Source organism: Triticum aestivum, chromosome 4D (assembly GCF_018294505.1).
Source record: "Triticum aestivum cultivar Chinese Spring chromosome 4D, IWGSC CS RefSeq v2.1, whole genome shotgun sequence".
Lineage (NCBI taxonomy): Eukaryota > Viridiplantae > Streptophyta > Magnoliopsida > Poales > Poaceae > Triticum > Triticum aestivum.
This window is the reverse complement of record NC_057805.1, coordinates 68,506,425-68,518,858: the sequence shown is the minus strand read 5'-3', so window position 1 is coordinate 68,518,858 and position 12,434 is coordinate 68,506,425. Positions and strand designations below refer to the sequence as shown.

Sequence of the window (12,434 nt, the reverse complement as noted above, 5' to 3'; positions counted from 1 at the left end):
CCTTCATTGGTTGTGCCTGGCAATTGCCTTGCCGCTGGGAATTATTTTGAGAGCTCGGACTTCTCTAGGGTGAAAACCTAAGATCTTGGATCGAGCAACGACGATGCTTGTCCATTGTTTCCTTTGTGGAGGCGTTGCTTTTGGAGACGTTTTATGTTTTTCCGGTGCTGTATTTGGTGATGGTTTGTGTGCGGCTGCTGAGAGGAGTCCATCACTTTGGCAAGACCTTTGTTTTTTCCTTACTTTTTTTCCTTTGGCTATGTGCATCCTGGATGTCTCTGCGACATCTTTTAGGTGCAGAGGCTGGGTGTAATTGGTCGCGATATTAATATATTCCCCTTTTCAAAAAATAAAATCCAATCGATCTCTGGCTAAATCCCCTGGCCTCCGTAATTTCCAGGATGAGTTCATGCTCAATTAAATCAAAGCCTTCTCAAAGTCTAGCTTGACAATAATGATTTCTTGCTTGGGGAGATGGCATTGATGCAAGTACTCAAAATCCCAACCAAAGCAATCTTGTAATCTCCCCTTTAAGAAACCATACTAGTTTATGTGCACAAGCTTAAGAATGATCTTCTATAACGTACTGTGCCAGATGCTTTGTAATAATTTTGATAGAGCAATTGAGCAAAGATATGGGCCTAAAATCATTGGGTGTGGTAGGGTTATCCTTATTAGGAACCAAAGTGATATAGGAACTATTAATGCTATGAGGATTGATATTGTCATGATAGAAATCCTAGATGAGTTTATAATAATCTTCAGAAATGATATCCCCACAGGCCTTGACAAAGGCACCATTGAAACCATCTGGACCAGGAGCTTTATCTATGGGAACGTGTGCTACAACCTCATCAATTTCTTCTTTACTGAAAGGAGCATCTAGCTCAGATAAGTTTTTACACTTGCTTAACAATGCCTCTGAGTTGAAAGCTTCATAAATAGGGGTAGTAGTGTTCAACCCTTACTTAAAAGATCTCCAAAGAATTGCAGCCTTTGCATGATGTCTATTAAAAAATATATCTAAAAGTTTATAAAATGTCAACAAAACTACAAATACAACTTCATATTCTCTAAGTATATCCATACATGTAAAGATTCATCAAATAATACAATTATTCGCATGCCACACAAAAGACAAAAATCTGGCCCAAATACGACAAAGAAAAAAACGCATTTGAACCTATGTATTTGTCTTTTTTATGTACATCACATATAAATATATACGTTCATGAAATTTCATACGCTATTGCATTCTCAAATATTTTTGAAATATAAAAAATGTATTTTCGACAAAAATATAAAGGGTTTGGCGGAGCTCGGCCACTAAACGCAATACTCTCTCGTGCATAGTTGACATAGTTCTCAATACGCACTAAAACTACAACTCAATTTGCACACTAGCCTCATCGGGCAAGGCTCTATACACGCCCTCTAAATGGCTTTATAAAGAACACACATAGAACAATACAAACAAAAGACATCAACAATGACGAAAAATTATGGAAGATCTACTTTTCATGAGGTGTCTTCCATACGCAAAGCTCCAAATAGCTAAATTGTCTCGTAAGCTACCAAGAATTTTGTCAACGCCTTCCAATCCAAACCCTGGGGGACTTGTTGGTGATTCTGATGATTGTTAGCGCTGGATTAGCAAATAAGAAAACGGTTCCTTGCAAAGGTGGAAAAGGCAAGTGGGCCCCACACCCTAGGCCACCCACGCCGCGAGAAGTAGAATCCGGTCATCCGCCATTTTCGCGCTAAACCAGCCCAACTCAAAACCAAACCGCCGCAAAATTTTCTCCGATCCATTTGAGAGTCATCGTCGCCGCCGCCGCCGCCGCCACCGCTGAGAGGGATCCGGTCGCCGGTTCATGGCTGGTGCAGCGGCGGAAATGGGGCGAGGAGCCGGCGCCGGGAGCGTTGAACGCATCGAGTATCTCTTCCTGCCGGGGGTGAGTCAGCTCGCGCTGCTCCGGTGTTTCCGATTCGTCTCCAGCTTGTCCGTGTTAATGCGCTTTGTCGGATGCCTCTGGTCGCTAAGGTGATCGGCGGCCGGTGGGGTTTCCGCGAGGAGGGCTCGTCGGGTTCGGGGGTTTCGGCTTTTGGAGCAGCCGGTGGGGGTGGGGAACTTGCGTGGCTGCAGTTTTTGGGGTGGTTTCGCGTGCCTCGCTTGGTCGTTAGCAGGGACAGGGACGGTGTGATTTACGTAACTGCCACTTGATTCGCCATTCGCCATTGGCGTCTTTGCCTGCGTTTCTGTGCGCTTGAGCTGCCTCCCATCATCCCATGCCCAGCACCTGCTTGGTGTATTGACCCAGTGGTACCTTCTTCGTTTCTGTGCGTGCAGGTGCGCATGTGCAACATGTAAATGGCTCTGCTTCGAGTTGCTGGTCGTTGGGTTTTGCACTCGAGGAATGTAACACTAAAAGGAAAAAAAAATCATGAACAGTGCATCAGTTTGGGCATTGTTCGAGGGGATTTGGGTCAGTTGCAGGCTTACAGCCATCAAGTAGGTGTTGCAGAAATTGTATTCTCGTTTGCGAGATCAGTGGTTGAGATTCTGAGTGGCTGTCTTGTCGTCAATGACAATTGCTTTTGGTTTATTGGGAGAATATGTGAATTGTTGCTCCAGGCATGCTCTCAGCCGCCTGAATTTGCTATCAGCTTGCCCGCTCTGATACTGCATGCTGTCCTCATTCCAGGAAGGCTGTACTACCTGAGACACCTCTGTTATTAGCGGCATTTATATGCTGCTATTTGGTCACTGACCAATGCTGACCTTTAGTCTGTCCAAGTTGAATGCTAATTAAAGATGCATGCACTTTTTTTCTCTGTGCTATTTGAATCTGTTAGATTAATAGGAGATTCTTATAGGGTAGATTCAGAAAGGGCTTTTCCTGGATAACACGACCCCTGAGTTATAATACATCAAGAGCTTTTGGCATGCACAGAGTGGCTTTCCAAGTATTTGTATCCTTGAATAGAGCAATCTTTTGAAATGGTTAATTATTGCCGGGCTGAAAATTGGGCGACATTTCTAGTTTCTGTTTTTTTTTTTCATATATTACACAAGTACATGCAGTTCAAATCATGTTGACCATATATTTTCAGTACGACTCTTCAGGGGTGGACATCAGCACAACCTCAAGTTGGAAGTGACAATGTGATGCCGCAATCACGAACACAAGACACGTGGATAACCCTGATGTTCTGAACGAAGGCATTTGTATGATCCAAAAGTGATCATTTAAGTCATTTATTTCAAGGTATATCGTCCCTTGCTTATCAAGGTGGATCTGTGTATGTTTTTAGCAAATACTCCCGCCGTCCCAAAATAAGTGACTCGACTTTGTACTAAATACTCCCTCCGTCCCAAAATAAGTGACTCAACTTTGTACTAGCTTTACTGCAAAGTTAGTACAAAGTCGAGTCACTTATTTTGGGACGGCGGGAGTAGTTCATTACATACCAATTTAGATTATCTGCTGTTTTATGAGCACACCCCTATCATGTTTGGTGCATTGAAATTTTGATCTTGTAACAGGTCCAGCAGTAGGTCATTCTAGCCCACGTTGGCCCACTTTTCTTAGAGAACTCAAAGAGCATGTAGTAAGCCCACTTCGGCCCAGATAAATGAACCTGATGTTGGTATAATAGAATATACAAAGTTATATAAATCAAGAAAAACCCCTCATAAAAATATAAATCAAGAAAAAAGAAGCTCACAAAAAAGAAAACTCCAATCTCATTAGATTCGTACTACCTCTTTTCGAGCTTGCATAGCCCGCACATATTTTAAGATTATTTTACCATTGATTAGACCAATAATATATATGTGCCATAAAAACTATACCATTGGAAACTTCTTTCGAATATGAATTCAACAGTATACCTTTTATGTCATATGGTTAATATTTTTGTTACCCAAATTTGTGGTCAAAGTTGACCTTAAATTACATGCGGGCCTTGTAAACTTGAAAGGAGGGAATAAATTCGAAAGTGACAATGTAGGACAAGTTTTCATTGTTTTTTTTACTATTATATGTCCAGCGAATTTGAAATGTGATTTAAATGGTGGTCTGGGATTCAGGTCCACGGCCCAGCACTGTCATGTCTAAATGCAGCATGATGTGATCTATCTCCTGTAGTCTTGTGTGAATCTGTTTCACTGAATTGGCCACTCCATTTAGCGGCATCTTTTTCCGAACATCTGCCCAGATGCTCCAAGGTCACATAATGTTGTGTTTGCCTATGCTCTAGATTATCACAACATGCCTGTTCTTAGGACGGCTTCTTCAGAAAGCATTGCATTTCTAGAAATCTGTGAGTTCTTGCCCAGTCTTTCTCTTCACCAGACATTTGGGTGATACTGTCCTTATGGCGTATCTTTTTTTCTGTGACTGATTGCTTTTAATTGTGCCTTTAAACTCAACACACCTAGCTAAGCATCTGTCACAATAAACAGTTACTTATTTGATAATTCTTCTCTAACAAGAAAACCCCTTTATATAACTCAACAAAAAGGCTTAACTTCAACATTTACAGAGGCTCCTCTTGTCCATATTGTCATACAAATTTAGGTACCTCACCGGCACAAAGTCATGTCATCACGTACATGATTTAGATGTTCACCTTATTCTTTGAGCTATCATGGGAAGGTCAGAGTGACATTAATTACTATATTAACTAGTTGGTATTGCTTGAAAGTTGAACAACAGAATGCAACTACCAGAATTTTTTATTCTTCTGCACCATTAGCTGGAAATAGGAGTTAGAAAGAAATATGGTGTGATTAATTATGAAAAAAAATGTTCCAGTGATGTCATACCTCAAAACATGAAAATAAATCTCATTTTATCTGCATGTTAGGTAGCCTGGATGATGCAACGACAAAGATCCATAGAAACTTCGAATTAATTGAGCTTACCCTATCTTCATGCTTTCTGTCATACCAAAGTGGCCTGGTGGGTGCACTGGAGGTTATAATATCTTTCTTTTACCTCTCTTGTTAGGTGCGGGTTGTGATGCAATGACAAAGATCTTAAGTTTTTTTTTTCCAACCCGACCTACCTCATTCTAGAAGGGGTAATGCACTCTTCATCATTGATGTTACAGATACATCATATAACATCTTTCAGTTGCTCAGACTGTTGTGTTAGGTAAAGCTATACTGGGCTTTGCATCATGTCTGCATGCCTACACAATATCTCACCTACTTTAGTTTTTTGGTTTTGCGGGGTCCTTCTCATGGGTAGAAATAGAACCTTCGATAGACCTAACCTACCCTATCCTATGTAGTATGAATTACAAAACATCTTTACTTCATTTCGTCTCTTTTGCTTCAGAGAACAGATTTATCCAAAAAGTTTATGTGGCCATGACTTTCAGAAGCCAAAAAAAATAAAATAAAACAGCCAAGCACGTGTCTCCCCACTCATGCCATTTGTGCAGCATGTCGGAACAGATTGAGAGTAATTTAACATGCAGTCAAACCAGCTGGGCATTTCGCTTTGTTGATAGGGAGAACCTCATCAATTGTTCTAATGTCCATAATGGAGTACCTATACCATATCCATAATGGAGTACCTATACCATATCTTTGAGGTGCAGGCGTGCAGCCATGAATAAAGTACTATTCTAGTCTTAAGAAGAACAATATCAGGTAGATATGTGCCTAATATAGTGCTCTTATCTTTTCAAATTATGTTACTTAGTTTTCTTTTGGAAGAGATTTTTTAATTTCTGAAGTATGTGGTCTTTGAATCTGTTGTAGAAATACAGTGAGAAATTTGCAAAAAATGGATCCGCAGTGACCACAAACTGAAACACGAAAACAGGCTAAGGCAACGCGCCAGACTGCCTGCTAATAAGGTGTAAAAATGGCCTGAACTGCACCCTAAACGAAGCTTGTAGTAAATTATCCATCTAGTTCCGGCCGTTCTCTATTACCATCGGTCAGCATTCATCCAATTGCAGGAATAGCAAAACTATGTTGTACACATTTTACTACTAGCTTCTGTACTTTTATAAGCATAGCATGCAGTTCACCGATTAACACTCGCAAGATGACTGCACATCTTTATCTCAGAGACTACAAAATAACAAGGTATAATACTAAACTCATCACAAGGAATCCATTCTGGGTGTAGAGATAGGGACCTGTGTAGGCTGATTATGGTTAATCTTAGCACAAAATTTCAAACAACCATAAATGCATTTTCTACCACTTTATTGTTGCACTATCCAACAGATTCATCAAATCTGCACAGTTCTTTCTTGTTGTGATTTGGCTAAATACCACAAAAGTAGTTTTCAATGTCTCAGCATTGGCCTTTCGGTTGGATCTTCCCCCATCTGCAGGATACTATGTTTTCGGGTCTTGCGGTTGACGTGACTGCCTTTAAAACAGGATCAATCAAAATTTAAGCTGTAATCAAGAGCTTGGTGCCTTGATCGAAGAAGTATTGACTTCTGAAACTGAAAGAGTGAAAGTACCTGCAACTTAGATGCGCACAGCGGACCATACCCCCAGAAGCTCCTGCACGGTACTTTTCTCTGAAATAATTATCTGGTGGTACCTCAAAACAAGAGTTGATGCAGACTGGACATGGTACTAGCTTGGAGCACCACTGACATATGTGTGCATTCATGTGGCTGGGATGCCTGTGCACACTCCCAGCACGGTCCATGTCTCCTACATAACCAGGTATGCACCACCCACAAAGACACATGGGCGAGGGGACAAGATCTTAAGGGGATGAGCATCATGAGCATATGAATGTGATGTTGGGATGGTTAGGCAGATGGATAAGGAGCTCACTTTTTCGCATTCTCTTAACAAAATATCAGCAGTCACCACTGGTAGTCACCGCTCACTAGCGAGAGCACGAGATGTGGGCGACAAGATTTTATATACTGATCAAAGTTTACCCACCTGGATCTTGACCGTTCATTGGACAGTGTGTGGGCCAATGGCGATTGGACGCAAGGTCGAAAAGTCGAAAGGTGCATGTCGGATCTGCTATGCTGGACCGGAGTTAATCGATAAGCTGTTGAATTCTGCTGAGGCTAAGACTAGGAAATGGCCGGCTGTCATCGTTCCCAACTTTTTTTCCTCTAGTATAGTACCAGACGCACCTTTCATTCTGGAGAAAAACCCCAGGGCGACTCAGCACTATTGCCGTTGAGCTAGGAGATCACTGAGGGAGACGGTTTGCAACCGGACGCTGCATCCACTGACCATTCGTGGGGAAGTCATTGGCGGGTGGGGAGGGGTCACCCGGGCTTCTAGAAGGTGAGCCCCCCACGAAAGGCAACGCTTTTCCCAAAAGCCACCAAAAGCTCGCCCAGGCCAATGGAGATTGACGTTTGAAAAGGAAAGGCGTGAGATGATACGGGAAAGGAAGGAGCAACGGGCAATTTGGAGGGCGCACAGCCACGCCGCTGTCTTTTTGGGGGTGACGTCATGCGAGCTACCAACCACCAGCTACCAGCCTACCACCGCCCAATGTATCACCCAAAACCCCTTGGCTGCCTCCGTCCTCTCCCTGTCCATCCATCACCACCACCTTCTTCTCCCAAGTTGGTGCTAGTGGAAGACCACTCTCCCAAGATTCAGATTTCTTGCGGATGTGGGCTACGATCGATCTATTTGAGCGGTTCGACGAGTTGTGCACCATTTTTTTTATTTTTTATTTTTGCGCAGGAAGCTTCCCAAGACTCCAAGGAACCGATGCAGTGCCTGCATCGCTGACTGCCTCGATGAAATGATTCGATGGTCGTGGACACGGTACCTCCAGATGCTGAAATTCGTCTCTATCCAGGAGGAGCTTGATGGATCATCATCTGCTAAGAATATGGATGTGGGGCACAGGATGGTTTGTTTGCAGCAGCATTGGTTGGCGGTGGCAGCAGAGAATGGATACTTATTGAGTGGAACTGTTTCGTCACCCGTGGCGCTTTTGGGAGACTGTTGATGAGGGGTAAGAATGGATTTTGCCTCACCTTGTGAGATTCAGGTGGTCAAATGAGAATAGATCTTCAGTAACCTAACCACAGATATTTCTTGGCATGAGAACCGATTTGGCCCCCACCATTAACATGATGTTCTGCGTAGGCTCCATGTTGCCAGTAGATCACAAGTCGTTATAGGCTTTAGGGTAAGAATTTGGCATTTTCATGGAGGGGCAGAAAGATCGGGTGGAAGGTTCATGTCATTTACGTGGTTGTTCTTCCCAGCAAGAAAACTTAGACCAACTGTAACTCTGAGCCAGAGCATAATTGGTTGAGCCACCTGCCTCAGACTCTGGAAACTTTGTCGCTGCTGTCTATTTACATTGCAAAATGGTGCAAGTTTTCACAGGCGCATTTCAACGACAACCAATGTCCAAGATTGTGTGCAGCTTTTCATAGGCATATCCCAACAAACCTATCTCCAAGATCATGAGAGCTCTTAATTATTGCCGTATGCTGGATCTGCTGCTACTGAGCCCGGCTCTGTGGGGGCCATAAGCTCGTGTGATTTGACTAGACAAGACAAACCTGCTCTTTACACAGGTGTGCTTTTGTTAAGCGAACGTTTTGGCTTTGTCATTTTCAAGATAATCGACTAAGCCTCCTCAGTTTTAAATGATTGCACCAGATATCCCGGAGATATCCAATCTACGAAGGTTTCAAAAAATTTCCTACCATGTGACTGCACTTTCACCATGGAAAATAATAATTGAGATCTCAAGTAGGGACGCCAGAGAAATGGTGAGGGGTTGGTGTTTCAGCTTTTGGTTATTTTGCCATATCACATCCGCATAGAGGCTTATATCTGGAGCGAAAATGAAGTATGCATCCTACCAGCCAAGCTCTTTTATTTATCGACTGTACCCGATTTTCTCTATATTTAGCTAGTGATCAGGACTAGAAGCTACATCGACGTATTATTTATATTCAGGCATTGTTTTACGGAAGTTAATGTTCAGAACATTGCTTAGTCTTACTGAGTTACCTGCCGTCTTTACACAGAACAGACAACTGCTAGTTGTTCTCAGTTGCTGACCTTGTTTTGAGTGCGAACAAATTAAGATGGGTGGCGTGACATATGGTAAGAAAAGAAAGAATCACCAACATGTTTTACCTGGTGCTTCGCTTCTGTTTCAAGATTAGCATTATGGAATGTAGATGCAGAAAAGAGAGCTGGTGGTCAGCAATTCCATGACGACTTTGGCATTTTAACTTTGAGGCGGCATAGGTAATTTAGTATTAACACCGTCCTTCCCCTTTCCGCCAAAATCATGAGGCTTGAGAATAAAATCTGCAACTTTTATGATTGTAGCATGATGAATTAGAGCAATAGTGTTGTCATGTTTCAACTCTTTTTGACACAAAAATACCAACATTAAGGCCATGTACAATGGTATGTGTTTAGATAAGTACTTAGGGTTTTTGTTTAAGCACTAGTGTTTATTTATAGAGCGCATGTGCTTATTTAGGCATCTCCACTGTGCAAATAAGCACTGTTGCTTAAGAAAAAATAGTATATTTTTCTAAATACTTGTCTAAGCACCTTGCATTATGCATGGCCTAATTGTGCCTTGCTTGCCCAGAAGAAAAGGGAACTAATGGACCATTGTTCTCTGTACAACCCCCTTTTTCTTGAAAGGAACGCTTTGCTGGAATTAACCTCTATTTTCAGTTGTCTAGCTAAATTGACTTCTAATGCTCTCAGAATCTACTCCTTCCGTTCACAAAGGGAGTAATTTTTTTTGAACCGAATGTGGTTGTTCACTTATTTCAGTTCGTATATTGAAATATCCAAAACATCTCATATTTATTAACGTAGAAAGTAAGATAGTTGTTTCGGGACAATATCTGCTTTTGAATTTTCTGTTTTGGGCCTTTTCTTTTAGTTTTGGCCGTTTTGTTTTGCAAACCCGCATCATTTTGATGCTTCCGTCCTCTAAAACAAATGGATACGGACACAGTTGCATCAGTGCCCGAATCCGCAACTGTGCCGAGTGCCTCGAGTTTGCTGAGTTGGTTTTATCGGGTACTCGGCGAAGCCGAACAAAGCCAACGTATGCATGAAAAAGAAAAACTCTTATGGCTACACATGCCATTGGTATAAGAGAGGTATAAGCACGGGATTGTTCGATAAGTGGGCACATAAGGACAAGTACTTATGTTAGGTTGAAACAGCTCCCAAAGATCCAGACTGCTCAAAGGCCTATTTATGTCTTGTGTTGCTGCAAACTGGAATACCTGTGGATCAAATAGCTGTAGAGCAACATGACAGACCGAACAAACTACTGATACCCTGACTGGCCCCCATCCGCCTCAAAAAACCTGAAGCTGGCTTTAGATAACTGTGGTACTGATCCATGATTAAATTACTAATTAGCCCACCAACTCCGGCATCCACATCCACCCCCAAGAAGGCCAGACACAGCACAAGCCAAGCTCTCTGACCATTAAGTCATTAACTAACCAAAAAGCTCCTCAGTCCATGCCCCTCCCCTCCTCCTCCTCCATGGCACTTTATCCCCTTCATTAACACCTCTCCCATACCTTCTACCTACCAACCTAACCAGAAAATATGGGCATCTCACATGCTGCCCACTCCCACTCCCCCTCTCCTCTCTACAAGGCGGACAAACCTTTTTTTATGCATAGAAAACTCAACCATTCAGTGATGTCACTGGATGGCCATGTCATGTGCTACCTTGCAGACATCCAAGAACCTAACTTCCCATAACCACCACCAGCCAGCACCATAACGCTCACTCCCACTCTCATCAGTCTGCATCACTCACTCCCTAGATGATGAACCTAACTCCCCTAAATTAGGGATACGCTTGATTAGATCTAGTGGAAGATGATGAACCTCCTATGGCAATATTAATGAAGACAAGAAGGAAAGAAGGTAGGAGCTGCTAGCTGATGATCTATTCATGAACTATGTCACCTAGGCGATGATGCATATGCATGCATGGCCCGATGCTAGCTGCAAATTACGTAATAGGAAAGGAGTAGTAGATTTAATTTCCTCATGAACATGTTACAGAGAGCTAGCTAGTTTAATTAATAATTAACCATGTGTGGCTTTAGTTGTATGTCCGAATGTTACTGTTGCTAGTGCTACTATTGGCGTCCGCCCTCTAGCGGTGCGATGAATCTAAACATGTGCTGCGTGCTGGCCTGCTGCTGCATGGGCACGGAGGAAGCGCCGCCGCAGCGGCATCCCTCGCCGGCGCCCTGGAACCCGAGGTGGTTCAAGCACATGCACGCCGCCGACGTGGACGTTGTTGCATTGTTGTGGCTCGCCGTCGTTGCTGCCTCCTGTTTCACCGCCGGGTCGTCGCCCGGCTGGTAGGGCGCCAGGCTGATGGAGAGGTTGAGGTCGATGCCGAGGTGCCGTCGCGACGGTGGCGGCGGCGTGGCGGAGCCGGCCGGCTCGTCGTCGCTGCTGTGGCTGCAGGCGGGCTCGGCTGAGCTGGAGAGAGCCGCGAAGGGATCCTGCTGCTGCGGCTGGAGGTGGTGGCCCCCGGGTGTGGCAGCAGCGTACTGGTGTTGGTGCGCGGCCCGGAGCTGCTGCGCCGGCATGGCGGCCCCCGCGATGGCATTGAGCGGGCGGTGGGTGTGCGGGTCCATGCCGCGGGCCAGGAGCTTGCGCTTGATGTGCGTGTTCCAATAGTTCTTGATCTCGTTGTCCGTCCTCCCCGGCAGCCTCCCGGCGATGAGCGACCACCTGAGAGCACAAGCGCAAGACCGACACGATATATAAGAAATAAATAACGCCGTACGCCCGTGGATCGATCGATCCGTCTTTCTCCACTGATATATCACCGTCAGAAGAAGGATGAGAATTGTTACTTGTTGCCGAGCAGCTCGTGGAGCTTGATGATGAGCTCGTCCTCCTCCTCGGTGAAGTTGCCCCGTTTGAGGTCCGGCCTCAGGTAGTTGATCCACCGCAGCCTGCAGCTCTTCCCGCACCGCAGCAGCCCTGCACCACGCACCATGCACACACACACACATCATTCACCCGTTGCCGTACACGTACACGCGTCTTGGTCGCCGATGAGCGCGCGGCACATACCTGCGGCTTTGGGGAGGGACCTCCAGCAGCCCTCGCCATGGGCCTTGATGTAGGCGATGAGGCGCTGGTCCTCCTCCTTGGTCCAGGCGCCCTTGTTGGTGTGCGCCTTCTCGCAGCACGGGGACCTCCCCATGCCGCCGGCCGGCACGTAGGTACGTTGAAGACAGGAGCCGCCGGCGCCGCACACGAGTAACGGACTGATGATATATGCTGTTGTGGCTGTGGGTGGGTCTGAGGGAAAGGAGGAGCGGTGCGGTGTTGGTGGTGCGTGCGTGCGTGCGAGCTTTTTGAGAGCGAGCGAGGAGGAGAGAGAGGGGAGACGGGGGTGGGTAGTTGGTTTTATACG

At 44.7% G+C, this 12,434-nt stretch overlaps 1 protein-coding gene and 1 long non-coding RNA gene across 2 annotated transcripts; one reads left to right on the top strand and one right to left on the bottom strand.

Moving 5' to 3' along the window:
• The first annotated feature begins 1,588 nt into the window (after positions 1-1,588).
• On the top strand, positions 1,589-3,358 carry LOC123099636 (uncharacterized). Its single transcript, XR_006448202.1, has 2 exons — positions 1,589-1,955; positions 3,115-3,358. It is a non-coding gene; the product is annotated as an uncharacterized lncRNA (long non-coding RNA).
• A 7,650-nt stretch (positions 3,359-11,008) lies between these two features.
• Positions 11,009-12,404, bottom strand: LOC123099635 (MYB-like transcription factor 4). Its single transcript, XM_044521756.1, has 3 exons — positions 12,089-12,404; positions 11,866-11,995; positions 11,009-11,740 (listed from the first exon to the last, which is right to left on the bottom strand). The coding sequence occupies exons 1-3, from the start codon at positions 12,219-12,221 to the stop codon at positions 11,134-11,136; spliced, it is 870 nt and encodes a 289-aa protein (XP_044377691.1). The 5' UTR covers positions 12,222-12,404; the 3' UTR covers positions 11,009-11,133.
• Positions 12,405-12,434: the final 30 nt, after the last annotated feature.

Coding starts and splice junctions, on each gene's coding strand:
- LOC123099635 (XM_044521756.1), bottom strand. CDS start 12,221: ATGGGGAGGTCCCCGTGCTGCGAGAAGGCGCACACCAACAAGGGCGCC. Junction 11,996..12,088: donor GTCCCTCCCCAAAGCCGCAG/GTATGTGCCGCG, acceptor TGCGTGGTGCAG/GGCTGCTGCGGTGCGGGAAG. Junction 11,741..11,865: donor CACGAGCTGCTCGGCAACAA/GTAACAATTCTC, acceptor TTGTGCTCTCAG/GTGGTCGCTCATCGCCGGGA.